Source organism: Carassius gibelio, chromosome B7 (genome assembly GCF_023724105.1).
Source record: "Carassius gibelio isolate Cgi1373 ecotype wild population from Czech Republic chromosome B7, carGib1.2-hapl.c, whole genome shotgun sequence".
Taxonomy (NCBI): Eukaryota; Metazoa; Chordata; class Actinopteri; order Cypriniformes; family Cyprinidae; genus Carassius; species Carassius gibelio.
Genome location: NC_068402.1, coordinates 33,870,527 through 33,893,308, shown reverse-complemented (window position 1 = coordinate 33,893,308; position 22,782 = coordinate 33,870,527). Strand labels below are relative to the sequence as shown.

The window sequence follows — 22,782 nt, the reverse complement described above, 5'->3', positions numbered from 1 at the left end:
ATTTTATACCAAATGTTTAATACATTTTAAATAAAAGCAAACCTATTTATATCACAAATACATTAACACACATAAATAAGTGTACAAAAAAATTTGAGTAAAAAAAAAACCTGAACATTAAAAGGAATAGTTTAAAAGTTTAAAAGGATTAGATTTTTGCTTAGCTCTAAATTTTATTCAAAATTCAAAATAAATTGTACATTAATGCAAATGTATTGCATTAACTAGTGAAAAGATAAATTTGAGTAATAAAATGTCTGAAATATTGCTGTTGTCATAAGGTTGCATAAGACTATTTCAACAGCATAGCACATAAAAAAGTATATATATATATATATATATATATATATATATATTTATATATATATATATATATATTTAATATGCCAAAATGCCCAGCAATGACTTAAACAGTCCCAGATCCCCCACCCAATTCATTTAGCCCACTAAATGCTATTCAGCCATTCCATTTTTTGCTGACTGAATGTTAAACATAGTGAGTCCGTGCGCAGATCACAACCTCATTCAAAATCAGAGCTCTAAGGTTTGAGGGTTTCTGTCTTCATCTCCACATACCTTCTTATTGTATTTCTTCTTTATATGTTTGTTTGTTTACATGCACCTGCTCTCATCCATCCATTCATCCATCCATCCATTCAGATGTGATGTCTGGCATCTACTTTTTTGTTTGTCAATTTAGGAAGTAAAAATGTACATTTTAAGGTTAGAAAAGCTAGTTCATGCATTGATGACCTCTAGACTGGACTATTGTAATGCACTTCTAGGTGGTTGTCCTGCATCTTCTATAAACAAACTACAGGTAGTCCAAAATGCAGCTCATGGTTTAAAAAGGCTCAATATAATGATTTAATAGTCTTTCTAAGGAATCACATCGATTAATTACATATCAATTCATGTGGTCAGTCAGATCACTGAATGCTATTTGACCTGATAAGACGTCTGGCAATGACCCTCTTCAAGCATGTCATTATGGAAGCATGTCTTACCTGTAAGTCAATTAAGGTTTATTTTAAACAAAACTAATCCTGCATGAGTAAATATTTAAATCATCTTGAGCAATTAAGTAAAGTGGTGTCAGAGGTTGGATTTCGAGTTATATATGAAGCGTATAGTGAAAAGGAACAGTAGAGCGTAGACGGATAACTGTGTATTTGGAAAAGCTGAGGACATTGCAGTCAGAATGAATTTGTTTTATCACCAGAGATCAGGGACAGGTTTATTTTGGTTCAGCAAGCTAATAGGAATGAATTATTCAAGTCAGCTAACCTTTGTACCAACTCTAATTTATTTTATTCAGGCTGCAGGTTTTCTCAATTATATTTGCATTCTAAGGATTTCTTTCTATCCCTTTTTAGTATGCTTCGCTAATAGATTTGTCTGAGCATTGAATTTAAATCACAACTGCCGAACATCTGCTGTTATCCGTGTGTTTCGTGCGCTTGTGCATACATATGCATGAATGTATAAGTGTGAGTATGTTATTTGAATCATCAGTTAGCAATGTTAGCTTGCAGTTTCGATACCTTACATCCTAATTTGATGAAATCCAGCATGAATTCACTTCAGGTGTATGACGGCCCATTACTGCACAGATAGATGGCCCATTGCTCCCAGGGTATGCTGTCAGTCAGACTGTCCGTCAGTCAGATGTCAGACAGGCACAATCCTGGTTTGAAATGTATTAGTCCCTCCTCGCTCTATCTGGGCTCGCTGGATTCAGCATGGCTCAGTGCACAAAAACATCCTGCAGGTACATACTCACAAGAGATTTGTTTATTTCTGTACGGATAGCTCGCTTGCCTCAATATTTTTTCTTCTTGCATTACTCTTGTATATATTCTCTGGATTTCTCACAGGAAGATTTGACAGGCTTTGGAAAACTGTTGCTTAGGATATCAAACTGTGGTGCACGTGTGCTGTGTGTCATTACACAGAGGATGAAATTAAATGAAATTAAATTGTTATAGCTAATTCGTTTTCTACATCAGTACCTAAGTGACATATAACTTTTTTTTTTAAGAAAAACTGTGAAAGGTTTAATATCTTACAGCAGCTTTGTAGTTCTTGATTGTTTCATTAAACTCTATAAAGCCTACTGTATAATGTTTAATACTTTTATTAATAATTTGTAAGCTCTCTAAATTATAAGCATGATCAAAACTTGATACAAAATGCCTTCTCTTGTTTTACTGACTTTTTTAGGAAGTAAAAAGGCTTTTATACATCTTTGGTACTTTTAAATTGTTAGTAATACTTCAATATGGACACTTATTGGACAAAAGCAGCTTAAGTTTATCACTTTTTAGATAAAGCTCTCGGGCTTTTGGGGAATGTTTATTTGTTTATTTCTCAGTCATCATTGTATTGCGTTGCATTAAATATTTTTCTTCCCATAATAACAACTACAGAGCTTTGATCAAAAAAATATTAGCATATTAATATCATCTTAGTAAAACAGATGGATGATTGGGAGATATAGAGTGGCAAATGATATGCATATGCAAGTAGTCTGTTTTACTGTTATAAGTATCCCAAAGATTTACATTACAAGCTTTCAGAATTCATCTTCATCAGAGTTAAATCAACATTTTGCTCATATATTATCAGAAACTGCACCAAAAAATGTTTTTTCTTTTTTTTCCTCAGCTTAGTTCTCTTAATAAAAGTGTTTTTGTTTCCTTCTCAATCTACATATTCTCACTATAGCTGTTTGAGCCACAAAAGCAAATGTATCAAATGATAAAAAAAACAACAACTTTGATTTATTATTTAAAATTATTTTTTATATTTTCTCTAAAGGTCCAATAACTTTTCCATTTAAAGTAAATAAATAAATAAATAAATATTGTATTTGTTATTTCATATGTCTGGCTTTAAATGTTTATGCATCATCTTTGTCTCAAAATTGTCTTATACAAATTCTTAACAATATGAGAAGGACAATTGTTGACAAATGGTAAGAGTACAGAGTTATGCAATCATTTTGGACAGCAGATAAAATGATTTGGTATAGGGAGAATTTGATGAGAGATGTTTAAGTATTGTAATCTCTGACATTTGATTGCAGAAATCTCAGTTTGATCACCAGAAGGAGACTTTAACAGAATAGTCTCACTTGTAGTCTCACTTACAATTTTTCTTTTCTATATATAGTCTTCCAGTTCACCCATCCTTTTTTTAACCTCTTAAACTAAAGAAGTTAAAGCACTGTTAAGAATAATATTTGACTAAATATAAGAAATCAAAGCTGTGATAGTATAACTGGCTGGAAGGCAATATATGATTGATCATTGTGTGGCACATGAGCAGCAGTTAAATAACCATCAGTCTGGAATATAGAGCTTTAAAGAGCTAAAGTGACATCTTTTGGAAGGAAGATGAAGCTACACCATTTGGGAAAACAGTGTGAGATGTCTTCAACTTACTTTGAGGAAAAGGCTGTTTTATGAGGCTATCAAAGTCACATTTCAAACGCCTGGTTTACTGATCTGGTGTCCTCTCCCACGTTATCAGCCGTCCTGAAATTACCTCTGCAAAGATTCTTATCTTATCTTGACTCACTCTGAGATGAACTATAATTAACATTTTTTATATGTATAATAAAAGCAACTATAATTGTTCATTTGACTTTTCCTCCAAAATGATACATTGTACATATTCACACAAAGATACACTGCTTTTAAAGGAAGTGTTCATCCAAAAATTTGATTAACACACCATCATGCTGTCCAAGATGAGGATATAATTTTTAGTTAAATCCGTATTGATTTGTTTATTACAAACACAGCTTCACTTTAAGCGATATTAACCGATAGATTGGAGTGTTGTGTATTACTTGTGGATTACTGTGGTTTTCACCATTCTGACGGCACCCATTCACTGCACTTTAGTGAGCAAATTATGTAATTCAATGTAAATTCTAATAAATGTAAATTCTCAAATAATGAGAAAATCTGTTCCAGTGAAGAAACAAACTTATCTACATTTTATATTGCTTGATGATAAGTAAAATGAAAGTAAATTTTAATTAAACAATTTCTTTAATATACCATGCAGACCACCGGACAACCCTGGAGATGGTTTAACCTGCAAAACAATTTCTTCTCTTCTAGATGCTCCATAAAAAAATTGAAATTTCCATTAGAACTGCGAGATTAATGGTGTTATCTTGAGTGTGGGAAGGTATTTACACCAGTATGATGTAGTACAACACATAAGGTGCTGATTAAGGAGGCCTGTCACATCAGACTGCAGCATGGAAACTTCACAAGATCTGTGAGGAGGAGTAACCTCACACTCCCTTGTTAACACCCACTCAGTGGCACTCACAGTCTGGGCCGTCAGTATAAGAAGTGTTATATTTATTTTCTTTTTTAGACAAAAGTTAACCTATAAATATCCTGAAATACTTGATTTCTGTTAAAGTGGAAAATGAAAATAAGGAACTAACAGGTTCTGTGGACTGAATGAAGCAATAATATTGATCTAAAGCCCCTTCAGTGTGCGTTTCCTGGTTTGTGACAGAAATCACACTGAATTTGATTAAATGAGCGAATGATGGAACATGCCGTTCTGGTGCCATGGTGATGATTAGGCAGTGATACAAGACAGTCAGGACGCTTTGAGATGCTTGCAAATACTGACACCCCCAGAGAGGAAATTAGAGGTCATGTACTGCACGAAATCTGGTGTTGATTTGCACAAACTGAAGCAGAAACAGCCATTTGAGTTTCCACAGGAGGCTGGGTTCATGTAGGGACAAAGTATTTCTCTGAATTCTTCATTAATATCATCTGTGTGCTTTAATTTAAAGTGTGACAGCAATAAAACTTTAACATTTGGTGACTATGTTTGTTCAGTTTAATCTAATTTAACCTATCAATCAAAATGTCTGGGATATAAAAGCATGCTTGACAGTGAATAAGATCGATTGAAAGACTGAGTGTATACTGTATGTCTATTAAGTTTGAACCACTTAAGACATCTTAAACTTTAACAACTTAAACATTCAGTCCTCCACCTGATGGGAAACCTAACTGGGTTATGAAATGGGAGAAAGCTACTTTTTAAAATCTTGTTTAGAGAGAGTTTATTCTTCATGCATGCTGAAAGGTTTGTTTGAGCTACACCCTTTATAGTACAGACATTCATTTATATTTCCTTCAGCTTCACTTTTGGTGTGAAATGGCTTTTTCAATCTTATTTGCCAAAAACCCTATTATGTATATATACATAAAAAAAAGCAAGCCCAGTAAAAGTAACGCATTACTTTTCATAAAAAGTAACTGTTATAAAATGCAATAAGTTACTTTTTTAAGGAGTAACGTGATAGTGTAATACATTACTAGGGGTCATATGATGCAATTTCAAGTTTTCCTTTCTCTTTGGAGTGTTACAAGCTCTTGGTTCATGAAGAAGATCTGTAAAGTTACAAAGACTAAAGTCTCAAATCCAAAGAGATATTCTTTATCAAAGTTAAGAGTCAACTACACCCTCCTAAAACGTCTCGTTCAAACATGCCCACATATGTCACTATGTGGGAAGATTTGCATAATACCGCCCAAATGTTCACACAAAGAAAGGAGGCGTAACTTTTATTTATGGAGACGCTGGAGGACACAACTAAAAATCAGTGGTTACGTTGTGTTTATAACACTGCTCCAGAACAGTTCAACCCAAATATTCAGATGTGTGCAACACATTTAACGGAGGACGAGAACTGTTTTCTGAACCATAGCCTTCAATGCTTCTGTGCATAAATTTAGTTTCCATAAAGTGGGGCAGTTCCAACTTTGCAAGGACAGTCTGGCACTTCTGACTCAGGGTCTGTAAGTACGTTTTCATATTTAGATAATTTACCATTGATGATTCAAACGTGAGTTTTGAGCTGTGTAGAGTAGCGCTGGTTGTTTGTCATTTGTCATATCACAAAAGCAGATATGGTTTTATGTTTACGCAGCATGATACACACTGCAACATGTAAAAAGACAGTATGAGTCATTATAATCAGTAATTCTGTCCCCACTGGATACAACAAATGCCTTGTTCATAATGGGTTTCATTGGTTATGCATCAACGTGCCGGGACACATGGCATTACAGTGTGGTACGGGGCACAACATTACCGTCACATGCTTGAGGCATTCGGTGGAAAAACTTTTTTTGTTGTTGTTGTTGTTTTTTTTTTTTGTTTTTTTTTTTTTTTACTTTAAACCGCATAAACACATTGCATTACACCAAATACACAAAATAATATTATTTTTAGCAACGTCATATGATCCCTTTAAACAGTAACTTTCCACAATACACTGCTTATGTAGCACAAAATAATATATTTTCATAACAACCCTCTTCTGTGCACCACACAGAAGATAGAAAGTCATACATGATTGGAACAGCATGGAATAGCAGGGTGAGTAAATGATGACAAAATGCTTTATATATATATATATATATATATATATATATATATATATATATATATATATATATATATATATATATATATATATATATATATATATATATATATATATAGCAATGTAATAAAAAAAAAGTGTTTAAAAGTATTCAAACTGTCCCTAGTCTCTCCTACCAGAGATTATCTAATAAATTTAGTCTCCATATTTTCCCTATAATCCATTTAATTTCTGCACGTAGCATCATGGCATTGCACACTACATTAATTGCTCACTGCAGGTTGCCAGGTAATGATCGTCCCATCACCCTAATCTCATATAATGTAAGTGAAAGCAATTCCTCTCTTTAAAGGTTTCCTGCAGGCTAAGAAACATAATGTTTGATGAGTCAGTTTGCTTCTTAATCTCTTTCCAGAATTACTGTCTATAACAATAATAAATTAGCGTCATGCACTGATTCAAACACTCTACCTGTGGCTATGAGGTCCTCATGGAGCTAAATTTATGGGTATAGTTCACTTCATGTGGTCCTTCCATAATGGATTTTATATCTTTTACACTCCACTTAATCTCAAATTCTTTCAACCAACAATCTGGCTCACATAGTTAAAAACATTTTCTGTTACTGTTATTGAATTATAAGAAAACAAGAAGTTAAAAAAAGTTTAGATAATTTATTTTATTTCAGATGTTTCTCCAAAATACTGTACACAAGTTGGAACAAATGTGACAATTGTTGATGTGAATTATATAAATTGGTTCTGTAAGAATCTAATGAGAAATGTTTGAGTTCATATTGAATTCTCTGACTTTTCTATTGGGGTCTTATTATTTCATGAGAAAAAATCTGAAAAGCCGGAGACTTTGATACAAAAGTGTCCACTTAACCTTCTTGCTGTCTAGGAGAAACAAGTGAGATATTTAGAGACCTATGTGATTTTGCTGATAAAATAAGTGAAAATAAGAGCTTAGTGTGATCAAGCATGAATGACATAATTGCTTCAAAGGAATGAAAAGGAAGAGTTTTCCCCACAGTTAAAACCTCTCAACTGTGAAAGCGAATGAAATAGTGGTTTGTTGCTGTCAATGTGGCCACAATATTGGCTCATTACACACACATTCTTTTGTTTCTTTTTTGAGTCACTTTAAATCTAATACAACATAATCTCTTCAAGTGATTACAACCCAAGACCAAAAAATGAAATGCTAATGAGAACTGGTTCTTGGATGATTATACTAATACATGAGTGAATATGGGACTACTGTCAAAGGGCTTGTTATTTTCATTGTAATTAATCGCAGATCTCATCAAATCATAGCGCTGGATTCTTACCGAGGATGTAATTAAGAATAAGACAGCAGGGTATACAAATAGCATGCACACACCAACAAAAACAAGCAGTCTGCACGTGAAAAATGAGCATTAACAGAACGAAAAACACTGCGAACAGCTGTAATGAATAGACGGGAGCTCTGTCTAATTGGTAATGTATATGTATGACCTGTGTCTAATATACAAGGGACATGAGTTTTTTTCTCTCCCTTCATTATAGCTGCTCTGTCTTGATATGAGTGGCAGCGTTGAATATAATCCAATTACAGTGGCCACGAATCACATTTTTTAAGTAAAAAGGCATGCGTCAGTTGCTCATTATGTGAAATCCAGGCATTAAGTTGCAGGCTTTGATAGAGTGTAGACTGGATTAGCAGACTTGGTGTCAGAGTGCTTCTCTACTGCCTCAGGAATCTGTTTAATACCCTATGCATGGACACAGCCCAGCTCTGTGGAGCAGAACAGGTCATGCTCACTCGCCGGAAAAATGCAACTGGAAGACTTTGTGATACAGAGTCTGACAGAATTCTGGGAAGAAAGTGGACTTAAATTTTTGACTTGACCCTTTGTCTGTCACTCTATTCAAAACAGGCATACGTTCAAATAATGCTAAAATAAAATAAAACCATAGCTAAATTGTATCCTTGTGAAAAAGTACAAGTTATTATATTTCAGCATACCAAATAATAATATATTACATACATTAAAACAGATTAAGTGTGAACTGAATGTAAATAGTTTCAGACACTTAATTGCATGTTAATAGCAATTAAATGGAAATGTATCAATGTATAATTAATTAATTAACTGCATCAAATATAAATGTAAATATTTTGTATAAACAAAATATATATGTACTGTATGAGTGTGTATTTATATATGCATAATAGATATACATAGTAAACATATATAATGTAAATAAAAACTTAACTTAGATTAATCACTAATATTAAATACAATTATCTGGACTTACTTGAGTACATCCCTACATTAAGTAACACATTTCATAATGACTTTGACTACCTTTGAGATATAGATAAAGTGTATCATGAATGTCCTGACAAGCATTTGTGTTAACTTAAATATGACTTTAATAGTTATAAAATGATGATTTCAATAGTTTATGTTTGCTGTAGTTAATCAAGACATAATTGTTTAAAGCAAAACAAAAGATTATCAGCATACAATGACTTAAAGTTCACTTTAAAGTTAAACTTGTAATTAAATTATAAAGCACAATTTTTTAAAGTGTACTTAAGTATGTTAACATATACATTAAAATGTACTTTTATGGTAAATTATCTGCAAGTACAGTTTTTAAAAATATACCTTTTAGATTTGAAGTACGCTAATGCACATTCAATACAATTAAGCACACTTCTGTTCCACATAGACATCACTAGAACACTAGAAAAAAAAGATTATCACTTCATTGCTTACATCAGCACTGCATTCATTGGAATACATATGACTAATTGTTAACAGCTTGACTTGTTTCTCTAATCCATTAATTAATATGTGGCATTCTTTTGAGGATTAGTATTTTAACATATAATCATATACTGACACCTTGTGGACATTTTGAATGTCATTTATTTTTAGCAAGGCATCTTAATATATTCTGAAATAGTGTGGCATAAAAGTAAAAACAAAAGGTTTCACTTATATTTGCAGTATAGATGCAGTTATACATGACCAATCCGTGAAAAAAAATAAAATAAAATTTAAACCTTAACCATTATGCCAATATAAATGCTTACCATAATAGTCAGTGTGGTAAGTGACGCAGAACAGTGAATTGATATCAAAATGCATTTTGTGATCATTGTAACATTTGCCATTCAAGGTAGGGTTATAGTTTTTGTAGGAGGTGGAACAAGCGTTATATACCAGTAGCTTGTGTTAAAGTCGTTTTTGAGTAAAATTTCATTTGAATACATACACACATTCGTTATCTATGATTTATTTATTCTATGTTTACAGTCCAAGGATATTTTTGTCATATGCAATTCTATTCAGTTAATAATTACAATTGCCTTTGTGGACTTGTACTTTTTTATGTTTTTTTTTTTCTTTTTAGGTTTTTTTTAGTTTAGTTTAGTTTTGTAATTGTTTTCTTTTTTGATTGTTAGTTTTTTTTTTCTTTTTTCACCTTTTTACTGTAAAAAAAAAGAAAAAAGAAAAGAAAAAAAAAACGTTCTTGTTTAAGAATTCCAAATACATTCTTTTTGGTTTGTTAGTTTTTTTCCCTTTTTTGTTTGTTTGTTTGTATGTTTGTTTGTTTCAGTTCCACCTTTTTACTGTAAATTTTTTTTTAAAAAAAATTAAAAAAATTAAAACAAAGAAAAGAAAAGAAAAGAGAAAAAAAACATTCTTGTTTAAGAATTCCAAATACAGATTTACTGGAAGTCAGGTTTTGTCTTCTTCTTCTAATCTTTAAATAGTATTTCCACATAATAATAATAATAATAATAATAATAATAATAATAATAATAATAATAATAATAATAATAATAATAATACAAATCTTTGTTTATTTCCCCCAAACTGGTGTCCAAAGACAGGCTTCCATTATGACAACATATCCTTAAGTATGCATCAACATGCCCTGCTATTGAGACATGCACAACAAATTAAAATATCCTCATTGCACTGCACATTTATTTACTTTGACTTAAGTGTGATACATTCTGTACAGGACATACATACTGAACAGCAAGCCCTCAAAAAAAAAAAAAAAAAACATTATATATATATATATATATATATATATATATATATATATATATATATATATATATATATATATATATATATTGAAAAAAAAAGGCACAAGAAGGGGGCAAATTTATCACACCAATTTAATCAACAACAACATATCTAAACATCCTCAGTCTTCTAAAAATGTCTTACAAAGAAATACATGCAGGGTTGCACATTCATAATTTCAATTTCTCACAAATGCCCAGCTAAAAATAACTTGTCAGTTATTGACAGGCTCCTACAAAGGACTGGCTTCAGCCAAAGGTTAAAAAGCTCTATGTCTAAAGCCCATTTTAAAGAAGACCTGCGTGATTTTCATGTGGCATTTCTGACATTGTTACATGGGGGTGACCCCTGTAAATGGTTTGTAAGCAATTCTTCACCTTAATCCTAAGCGGTTCCCCCACACACTACTGCTGCTAAATGCCATTAGTGAGATGACAAACATTGTGACCGCATGAGGTAATGAGAACAGCTTGCTTGGGTTGACTCAACATGTGCAGCGCTGTACTCTATACCAAACCCTTCTCAGGTGCACAAACACATATAAGTTATTAATGTATGTCATGAGGTAAGTTGTCTATGCTTGTTGCAACTTTAATTGGAGCATATGCATTTACATATGCATTATGCCTAATTAGCATTAAGGAAGTAGAAATAGTATGCTTGTTAATATATGTGCTGCTGATATTTCTTATTTATTTATTTATTATTATAATTTTATTTTTTATTTAATTTTTTATTATTGTTTTTTATGTAAAATCTGGCAACAACATATATTTGTGTTTATTTTTGTAACTCAACATGGCTTACATATATTTTATTTGTTGGACTGCACATCCAAAAAATATCATGGGAGTCTGTGTGTGATATATTGCACTCAACCTCCTCGGCTCATCTGACACTGCAATAACTACAATACTTCATGACACTCATCACACCCTTTAAAAGAGATCCTGGACCTTGTCTGAGCAGTGCCTGGCTTCAACAACAACATGTGGTTTTGTGGGAAACGTCATGACTTATCCCAAATCTGTAATTTTGTATGCAATAAAAGACTCATTATTAATTATTGAATATTTAACAAATATTGAAGAGTAAGTGCAAAATAATAGATATTTATAAAAATCACAGTGGTATTAACCGAAGAGATATGTACTGTATCTGTACTGTGAACTGTTTCACCAGTCACTTGTGGTGTTCCTCAAGGCTCTGTGTTAGGATCAGTATTGTTTTCTATACAACCACTACGTGATTCAGCACCATGATGTAAATTTTCATCACTATAATTATTACTTACATTTGTATCTGTCTTTTTTTTTTGTCTTTAAAAATAAAGTCTTGCATTTATTTTAGTAGTTGTTGGGGGAAAAAAATCAGTTTGCATTGTTTTATTATATAATTTACCATGAGTTTATAATATATCTAGATATCTTTCTACATTTCTGTACATCTTTATGTTTAGTGAAGCAGTTTATGCTGTAAGTTATGTTAAATATTATTTACTATTCTAAAGAATTTATTAACATTGGCATCTTAATGATCAATTTAAAATCAGATTATGAGTAGTGCTGACAAGTGTCAATTTTGATATAATAGACATTTGTTTTGGTTCTTTCAGTTTGGTTGTTTGCTAGGACTTACTGCATGTGTCATGACACAGTCATTCCTCTTCCACATTTAGAAAACTTCTCTCATGGTTACCTAATGTGTCCCATGAGAGTATTACAAGGTTATACACCTCCCATATATCACTTAAACTTCAGGTGGACCTCACTTGCACAATGATGTCTGACACAAAACTGTTGTTTTATTTTATCAAGTCTGACCTAGTAAACCGCAAGAAAAAAATAAAAATAAAAATAAAACAATAATCATATGCTCCAATCCAAAATGTGTTATGAACAACACAAAAAATTAGTTACAGAATTTACTCTGCATTCTAAATAAAACAGGGAATCATGCTGAAAAAATAAGTATCTGGGTAAAAATTTTTACTATATAAACAAAAATATCATCCTTGCCAAAGTAATTTTTTATTTGTATATTTTTATTTGTCGTTTCTCAATAGTGCCACTTATACATTTGTTTCAATGTGTGAATTTCTAAAAGTAACGTTTGCAGTCACCATTAATAATAATACAGAAAACAATTAAATCAGATTCAATCCTTTATTGTCAATGCAGCATTCTATTCAAAAATAAAAACTAACAAATAAAATAATTATATAAAACATGTATTTGGCCTGATAATTAAGAATACTCAATTCAAATAAGTAAAAATTATCACTTTTTATTTTTTAAGAGTGTTTGAGACTGTTTTTTGAGTCTCTCAACATAATATAATAAAATATGTACTTACTTGTGGAAGGTGGCACCCTGCCTGACCATCATAGCCGTACATGGCACTAGTTCTCCAGCACTGTGGTCACGGGGGTCTTGACCAAGGTGTTGAAAACAGAATTAGTGGGGGTGTTGGTAGCCATGTGTCGTCATGTGCATGCCAGTCTCCATCAAAGCATGGATGACATCACCATCAATAATGGAGATAGCTCATCAATGACCAACAGGAGGGGGCTTGTATGTATAAAAAGAGGAAGAGTAGCCCCAACGCACAAATACGACAGCGAACAACAGATGGACCCTCTCAACACAGTAGCTACAAAATACAGAAGCAGTCGAATAAAAGAAAACAAGACTTGGTAAGTTTAGAGGCCAATGTCTCTTTATCATGGACACTTTATCTCGTAAGTCAAAAAACATATCCCTAACTTTTTTTTTTCTTTTTTTTTTTTACAGGTATCATTATGCTACCCAAACGTTCTTTGGAGAAAATCATGCTTTTTATTGTGCTGTGGAGTCTTTGCGGTTTGCCATATCTGGAGGGATTACCACTCAGGTAAGAGAGAATAGCATACAACATATTGGTCCAAAATGTTGTTGTTGTTTTTTTTTTTCTTTTTTTTTTTTTTTGTGATTTCAATTCAAATCTGATCAATCCGTATTTCCATATGCAACAGCAAGAGGTCAATCAGTGAAGTTCAACTCATGCACAATGTTCGGGAGCACAAGGAAATGATAGAAAGGCAGGACTGGCTTCAGTTGAAGCTCAACAATATCATCATCCCCTCAATAAATGACTCGCAAAAGGAGCAGAAAGGGAAAACCAACGGACCATCTATCAGACGTTTAAGAAAGGGAGAAGGTGCAGCGTGGATCTTGAACTGACATTGTCAAAACTGATGTTTCTGAAAAGCTAATGAACTCTAAATAATAAAAAGTGTTTTCTCAGTAATGTCAGTGCAGGAGGAGAACAGAGTAAGAGTCAATTAAAATATACTATTGTACTCGGAGAAAGAATGTGCACTGCTTTACTTATGTCTTTTTAAATTTATTTTCAGATATTTGTATTTATTTATTTGTAAACAAATGTTGTTGTTTAGATTTTTAGGCATATTTTTCAGAAACTGTGTAGGACATACAAAGGACAATGTCTTAACCTTGTAGTAGGCCTCTGTGTTTTCACTAGTGTGTTTTCATAGTACCATTCTGACTTTTTAAATGTACTTTCAACAAATATTTGTACTATTTTTTAGACATCCAACAATTGCACTAAAATGTGGACCAACTGGATGTGTTTAATTATACATTACATTACATAAAACAAACTAAGCAAGACTTATTTTGTGTTTCTTTCTTTCTTTCTTTCTTTCTTTCTTTCTTTCTTTCTTTCTTTCTTTCTTTCTTTCTTTCTTTCTTTCGTGTTTAATTTCTTGTAATCTGATACATTTTATAAATACATTTTATAAAGCCCATTGACTTTATGACGCAATTCTCGCGATACTTCAGCGAAGTCGCGTTTCCTGTCAGCCGTTGTTGGAGATCAAATTCGCTTTTTCAGAAAAAGCTGATGGTCCTCTCCAAATTTTGGTTATTCTTTTCTGTTTGCCTCACGGAAGAACAACAGTAATTAGCTGCTTTTCAAACTATGCTCACGACACCGTAAAAAGGTAAGAATTTATTTAATTCATAATCCAAACGTATGTTGTTTTGTAGATTAGCTTCCGTGGCTAACGTTAGCTAATAGATCTGTATCGTCCGCTGAGGTTTGTGTGAAGATGAGTCCGCTGCTTAACAATGCATCAGACATATAATCACACATTTAATTACAAATCCCTGTTTAATGAACGAGTATAGCTTGTCGAATAGCGTTTGTTTTTTATGTTCTTTCTTTATTGTCCTATATCGACTCTGGCAGGATGACACACCAACAGTCATTGATCAGTAGGACGGATGTCAGTCCTGTTGCTTTTGACTCCGCTCGGATCACAAGAGCTTTAAAAATATTTGAGATGAAATGGTGAATGTTATGAAATCTCAGTATTTACATATTTTCTCATCTGGCTTTAAAATTGTATGTACAATTTCCCATCTGATGCATGAACTAAGTTTAACGTTACATAGAACAACATCGTTTCTTTTTACTTCAAAACAACTATGTATAAACTTTTTTATATATATATAAACATTATATATTACATTTACATTTCATGTTATGTGGTAAGGCACATTTTATTTAATAAGGTTATCATGTTTTTAACTGTATGTATATATTCATGTCAAAATTACTAAACCTCTACAGTAAATAATATTAAAATTTTCCATTCTCTTTGCACTAAATGGTGTGTTTGTAATATAATATATTGTTCTATATATTACTTGGGGAACTTTCATCAGAAATGCTGAATTTGTAGTTAATTAAAGGTCATAAAGAGTACAGCTATGTGAAAATTTTGGGAATGGGTCAAAAGGAAGTCATGTCATGTCGGTTTGGTTGTAACATCAGATGCTGAATGGATAAAAAGTTGCTTTTTCTTGAATGAGTTTGACCACATGTATCGAGGATTAAGCCACACTTTAAAATTCTGAAAATATTTAAATATTAAACTTGATGTATTACATTTATAAATGTTAAATTGTGACTTAATTTGAATGCCCAAACATTTCAGTAAGCAAATGAACAAAGCGATTGCTCTGATAAAAGCAGCACATTGGTTGTTAATTAGTGACATTATCTTGAATGAATGGTCTGCTTGTACTTTTGAGGCTCAGCCATTATCTCGTGAATCACGTAAAAGTGTGTAAACACTGAAGATTACTCACTACATGATGATAAATGTAGCAGTTCACTTCCTTGTAAGTGGTAACCAAAACTACTGGTTTATCTACTTGTGAGTCACTTAACCTACTGACTTCAAAGGTTAACAGTTTGTGGTTATAGAGACTTTATAAGACCTTTGATTTATAATTTTGTGCAGCAACAATGTTTTTTTTATTTACTTAAGTGACTCTTTTGTTATATAGAGTGGATTATATGGTATTTGGCACTGTATGTAGTAGTAGGAGTGAGAAACTAGCCAAGGGTTTATCAGAAGCCTCAGCTATGTTTTTGCTCACTGCATTGGTGAGGATTGGACGAAAGGGGTGGTCTCTGCCTCTCTCTATTCGTTGTTTTATTTTAAGGGACTGGCTTAAATGGACAACTATCTTTGGAATTTCCTGAACTTTCAAAAAAAAAAAAACAGAAGCTCTGTGCACAAGGGAGTGGTGCTGTACACAAATGTCTGATTCATATCCCATCTTAATGGTTATTTTTCCAATAAGTTTTAGGATTAGATATGTTTGGATTTTCAAAGTGTCCTTACCATGGTACAGTGATGTATCAGATGGTAATACAATGTCACTTTGATATTTACCATGGTACTGTATGATTACTTGGACAACCAAAATGGACAACCAAAAGCCGTGGTAGTACAATAGTGCTGTTTTGTTCATTTATATGGTACAGGTGTGAATGCACACGTTGATTCAATAGTGTGACTAACACCCGGGCCCAGGCCCCATTTCTCCTGTGTGTTACACTCAAGTTCACCCCAGGCACTTCCTGATCAACTGGAACAGAAGCCATTCAAACACACCCTTTCTCAATCCTGTGTGACTGCTCTCATCTGTTGCCTTATTCACTTTGTTTATTTGCATATTAGTAGTCACTGTAAATATGCTACATTTCTATCTAAGCATCTGGCATAAACAAGTATCATAAGTGGTGTTGTGAATTACATTAAAGGGTGTTGTTTTTTTCCTCCTCTTCAGTGAATATGTTCTTGTTGTACAGCACGCTTGGATAGGCCTAGTTGTTGTATATGGCAAAGGGTGGTATTTATGGTTACAATGCTTCCAGTTCTGAACTGTCTTATGTGAAAGGTTACGGCAGTACTGTTTTAGTACTGTTTTGTTTTTCTGGATTCTGTGTTGTATGATTTATTACACATTTATAAACTAAAACCATGATAATGAAAACCAATGCAGCAGCATTTTACTGAAATGAAAAATATTTTGATGGTGACTAGATTAATAGATTATCATATTTTGTCATCGTGAAATATTTTGACTGGACATTCTCAAATGAAATGGTGAAATGAGAAGCTCTGGAGATGGAGTTTTATGTTTTTGTTCAAATGCAAGATGATTTTGCCCCTACACTACAATGTCACAATCTTAGTAAGATTTTTAATGTTTTTAAAAAAGTATCTTCTGCTCACCAAGCAAAAAAAAAAAAAAAAGCTCTGTGGTGTTGTGGGAGCCATTTCACCTTAAATTACTCTGGGAGCTTGTTCCTCTTGAGAGTCGCTGAATTATGTCTCTGGATCTTGTCTTCAGAGGTGTTTTCTAAGGTCTCTCGCTCTTTTTCGCTTCCCGCAGTGTCCAGATGTGTTAGACTATCCAGGTGAAAATGAACATGCATGGTGCCAGTGGAGGCTGTGACCGATCCAGAGATCGACGTCGCTCCAGCGATCGCTCTCGGGACTCCTCACACGAGCGTGGCGAAGGCCAGCTCACACCCTGTATTCGCAACGTGACCTCACCCACACGCCAACACAACAGCGGTGAGAAAAGGCTATTTGTTGTTTGGATCCGATGTGGCTCTTCATTTAAGTTCCATGGTTTGTCATCATGTCATGTCATATGTGTCACGTGAGCAGATCGCGAGGGCGGCTCCTCGCGGCCCAGCAGCCCCAGGCCTCAGAGGATCTCTCCCAGCAGCAGCAGCAGCAGTGGGGTGGCCAGCAGCCGCAACAGCAGCTTGTCCAGCTCGGAGGGCACATACAAGAGCATGGTTCCCAGTGAGATGGTCTTCGTCTATGAGAATGTCAAAGATGGAGCCCGCAGCGTCCGCACATCAGAGAAGGTCACGCTTATTGTGGACAACACTCGCTTCGTGGTGGACCCCTCGATCTTCACAGCACAGCCCAACACCATGCTGGGCAGGTTAGGAGCAGACCGATCGTCTGTCTTGACCTTCACATCAATTAAAAAGTGTGACCACATTTACACCTAATATGAAGATTAATTTTGTCTGATCTGAGTGACGTTTCAAAGATGGCTGCTGAATTAAATGGCTCGCCTCAAAGTATCTTTAGAATAACTGTTTGAATAAGGATTCTAGGCAAGATAATATTTGGGGCAGTTACATACACGGTGGCACCAAATAAAAAAATATCTTGACTTGTGTTTTGAATATTAAGTCTAAGAACATGATGGTGAAAAATTGTTAGAATTTTCCTTTATGGCTGTACTATCCCTTTCTCAATATGATACTTTTTTTTTTTTTGGTAGAATGTTTGGCTCTGGACGGGAACACAATTTCACCCGGCCCAATGAGAAAGGAGAATATGATGTGGCAGAGGGCATCAGCTCCACTGTGTTTAGAGCCATTCTGGTAGGTCTCTCAACATCTCACCTTTACTTTCTCACTGCACACATGAAAGCTTGTCAATGCTGCAGGCAGACAGAATACATTTACAGAATGATTCATTTTATGTATGATACCTGTTCTTTGTCCTATCTGTGGTGGGGCACAGCATGGTGGTTCCTGTCCGATATGCGACCAACTTAAGCTCCAGTCTGTCACAAATCCTTAGCTTTGGTTTCAGAAAGAAATATTTTATTAAGGTAATCCCTAATAGACGCTTGTGTTTAGGTAGCAGGACAAATGACAACATTTTAAATGTATTAATTTGGAGACCGTGCACTGATAAAGTCTAGTTGTTGATTTGAATGGGTAAGTTAGTTTTTGAGACAGATCTGTGGTTTAGTCACAGGCTTTTACTGTGGGCTGTTTCGGCTCTGGGAACATCTCCTAATGAGCTTCCTGCAACAGCTTTTAAATAATGACTTTAAGCGCTGCATAAGCCTGTCATCAGCTTTGCTGTGTATCCTGCTGTACTGATCTTTCACTGCAGTGTCTGTTACGTGTGTCAGGACACCATGTTGGATATTCATCATGATATTTGCTAAATATTATATTTAATTTTTTAATTATTGGCGTTTTTAAATATACATTTTAAGAGAGTTTATTGCTTGAAGTGAGTGATTAAGAAAATATAAGTGTAAAAATGAGCATGAACGATTACAATACATTTTCTGTCAAATTAAAACATCTGTGAAGCCAACCAATAACTGATAGAGTATTGACATATTGTGCACCCGTAGTGTTTGGTTAAAAATGATTAGCTCCAGTTAGCAGCAGTCCATGTTTGTCTTTAAGCGGTGCAGCTTCTGTAATGGCATCTTTCGTATTGTCTGTCCTTTCTGTAACTTGCAGGATTTCTATAAATCTGGGATAATCCGTTGTCCTGATGGAATCTCCATTCCCGAGCTGAGGGAAGCATGCGACTATCTGTGCATCTCTTTTGACTACAGTACTATCAAGTGCCGAGACCTGAGTGAGTTATTCTTGAAATACTCCTCCTGATAATGCGAGACTCACATTGAGGGAATAGTTCCCCCAAAAATAAAAACGAGCTGAAAATGTACACATCCTTAGGCCATCCAAGATGTAGCATTTGGTTCTTCATCGGAACAGATTTGAAGAAAAATAGCATTACATCACTTGCTCACCAATGGATCCTCTGCAGTGAATGGGTGCCGTCGGAATAAGACTCCAAACGGCTGATTAAAAAAACATTGCAGTTTCATAAGTAATCCATGTGATTCTAGTCTATCAATTAATGTATTGTGCAAACTTTGTGTTTGTCCATCATTAAGGAATTTTAGAGAATCGAGGACTATTTTTCAGTTTCAGATGAACTATTCCTTTAATCTTCTTTAAGCTCTGTGATCTGACAGCTGTGGTATTTTAACAATGTTTTCTTCCTCATATTTCACAAGATGCCAGATTTGATTGCTTTGGTTTTCCTCAGGTTTTTGTTTATTGACCATGTTTGTCTGTTCAGGTGCCCTGATGCATGAACTGTCCAATGACGGCGCTCGGCGGCAGTTTGAGTTTTATCTGGAGGAGATGGTGCTTCCTCTGATGGTGGCAAGCGCTCAGAGCGGAGAGAGGGAGTGTCACATAGTTGTGCTCACAGACGATGACGTGGTGGACTGGGACGAGGAGTACCCCCCTCAGATGGGAGAGGAGTATTCACAAAGTAATCACACACTTCTTTGTGTTATCTTGAAAACATTTCAGAAGTGCCTAGTGATGCATCAAAATGATTATTTTTATTTTTTTTTACCGAAACTGAAAGGTTTTTTTTTTATTTAGCCAAAAACTGTAAATTTAGTTCATTTAGTAATCAAATAAGTAATAAAATGTATTTCAATTTCAGGACTATTTTAATGATATAGTTATGTACTCCAATTCATGGTTGAAATCTACACTTATAAATAAAAAAAATATATTAAAAGATTTATTTGAACATACATTAATGAAGACAACATGTTAAGTAAAACATGATGAATATAAAGTATAGTACCGTATTTTTCGGACTATAAGTTGCATCAGTCCAAAAAATACGTCATGATGAGGAAAAAAACATATATGTCGCACTGGACTAGAAGTCGCATTTATTTAGACCCAAGAACCAAGAGAAAACATTACCATCTACAGCCGCGAGAGGGCGCTCTGTGCTGCTTAGTGTAGACTACAGGAGAACTGAGGCGGCATAGAGCGCCCTCTCGCGGCTGGAGACGGTAATGTTTTCTCTTGGTTCATGTCAAATTAATTTAGATAAATAAGTCGCACCTGACTATAAGTCGCGGGACCAGCCAAACTATGAAAAAAGTGCGACTTATAGTCAGGAAAATACGGTACATCTGTTTAGCAAAATACTCCTTTTTAGAGTAATTTGAGGAATGGCATTCCTTTATTTAAATGTAACATTACATGACATTGTTTTCCAACTGTTTTAGTGACATCTCGTGGTTGAAAACTTATTGTGGTTATAGACCTCAGCCAGGTTGGCAGCTTATTTAATTTTTTATATGCATAAAACCAAGGTTGTGAGGGACAGAAGTACAGTGTTCAATAAACTGTACTGCCGTTTAACAGCAGACTGAAATATCTTTACGAAAAATACTTTGTTGACAAAAACAGTTTAGCAAAGTGTGAGTTGGCAAAAAGAATGTGATCTATTTTTGGTTGCCAAAATTGTATTATTTCTTTTCTCTCTTTTTAGTTATCTACAGTACAAAACTGTATCGTTTCTTCAAGTACATTGAAAACCGTGATGTAGCCAAATCAGTTTTAAAAGATAGAGGACTGAAGAAAATCCGACTTGGTATCGAAGGTAAGAATCATTTATTATTTTTACAACGTTATACATTCGAATGAATAGCTACAATCTAATTTTAACGGGATGTTTTACCCTCCAAAAATATTCTCTGAAGTAGCAATGAATCAAATATGGCAACAGTTATCAGGTTTGACATTTGGTCATGACAAATCTGAGAACCAAGATTTTTGTTATAGCATTCAAATCTAATATTATATTGACATATATTTAAAAACATATTATTTGTATATGTACAAAGCAGGATAGCTGATGGCCGAAATTTACTAATAGCCAATATAAGATGCACACAAATTTGATAAAAAGAAATTATCACTATTTACACAATATTTATTTTAAATGCCCTACAAATTTGAAGTCAGAAATGCTCTGCTATACATTAACAAAGCAGAGTCAGTAGAACTGGGTCTAGATGTTATGGCCAAGTATTTGCAGATCAGTCTTCCTCTAGACAAAAGCTGCCATATTGAATTAAAAGCTACAAGTAAGGGCGAGGTTTAGCATGAGGGTAAATATAATGACAGAATTTGAATCAACTTTTATGTGATGGTTATGACCCACATCAGAGGATCACAACTTTTGAATATCAAATCTCTATCTGTAGGTTATCCAACATACAAAGAGAAAGTGAAAAAGCGCCCCGGCGGCCGACCTGAAGTCATTTACAACTACGTGCAGAGACCCTTCATCCGCATGTCCTGGGAGAAGGAGGAAGGCAAGAGTAGACACGTGGACTTCCAGTGCGTGAAGAGCAAGTCCATCACGAACCTGGCAGCGGCCGCGGCAGACATTCCCCAGGACCAGCTTGTGGTGATGAACCCTGGACCACAAGTAGATGAACTGGACATTCTTCCCAACCGACCTCCTCCCGGCCACCACTACAGCAACAACTTCAACAACGAGCCTGACCCCGACGCCCCCTCGCCTGCCGTCTGAGAGCAGACGCCCCTTCACAGCATGCTGGAGCATGAACCAGAGTGACACTATAACCAGATTGCCTTCTGCACCTCCTCCACAGCCTTAGAGCCTCAACTGTCTAGTTACTGTTTTTAAAAAGAAAAAAAAACATCATCATGGACTTGGGATACTGGCGTGGGCAGTGCTCTCCTGTTCCATCTTCGCGGTTTTTTTTTGTGTTTTTTTTTTACTTGACCAAAGGAAATTTATTTTTGTTTGTTTGAAGTTAGCAACCCTGCTTATTTTGTAATTGGGCCTGTGATTATAATTATAACTATTGTTCTTTTCCATTTCACTGTATTATTACTACAGTGAGTTTAATTATTGTAATTTTGATGCATTTGGGTTTGGTGCCACTTCTTTTAAAAAAAAAGCTCTCCCCTTGATCTCAAACTCCTGTGTCTCCTCAGGAGGTCCATTTGCCTGGTGAATGAATGCGTTTTTTCTTTGAAAAACATTTATTCATCTGCTCAAGATCTGTCTGTTCAAGCGCTTGAAAATCATTGTATTAATAAAGATATATATAATGTAATGTACAGTGTTTGACATGAGAAGTTTGAGTTTTGGTGTTTCACCGATGCCAAAGATTATAATAGAAACTCTTTATGATTGTGTAACACATGGGGCAAATTTTTTTTACAGAATAGATGCAGA

The 22,782-nt window shown here is 34.3% G+C and overlaps 2 protein-coding genes across 3 annotated transcripts; both read left to right on the top strand.

Annotated features, from left to right (window-relative positions):
- Positions 1-13,341: 13,341 nt before the first annotated feature.
- On the top strand, positions 13,342-14,029 carry pth1b (parathyroid hormone 1b). The gene is made up of 2 exons (XM_052560639.1): positions 13,342-13,433; positions 13,555-14,029. The coding sequence occupies exons 1-2, from the start codon at positions 13,342-13,344 to the stop codon at positions 13,760-13,762; spliced, it is 300 nt and encodes a 99-aa protein (XP_052416599.1). The 3' UTR covers positions 13,763-14,029.
- Positions 14,030-14,365: 336 nt separating this feature from the next.
- Positions 14,366-22,664, top strand: btbd10b (BTB (POZ) domain containing 10b). Of its 2 annotated transcripts, none has more exons than XM_052561212.1 (8): positions 14,366-14,544; positions 17,297-17,481; positions 17,578-17,863; positions 18,212-18,314; positions 19,200-19,320; positions 19,831-20,028; positions 21,058-21,168; positions 21,776-22,664. In XM_052561212.1, the coding sequence occupies exons 2-8, from the start codon at positions 17,328-17,330 to the stop codon at positions 22,105-22,107; spliced, it is 1,305 nt and encodes a 434-aa protein (XP_052417172.1). In that variant the 5' UTR covers positions 14,366-14,544; positions 17,297-17,327; the 3' UTR covers positions 22,108-22,664. The 2 variants fall into 2 exon arrangements, with proteins under 2 accessions (XP_052417172.1, XP_052417171.1); XM_052561211.1 differs by having other exon boundaries at positions 14,378-14,544; positions 17,578-17,911.
- The last annotated feature ends 118 nt before the right edge of the window (positions 22,665-22,782 follow it).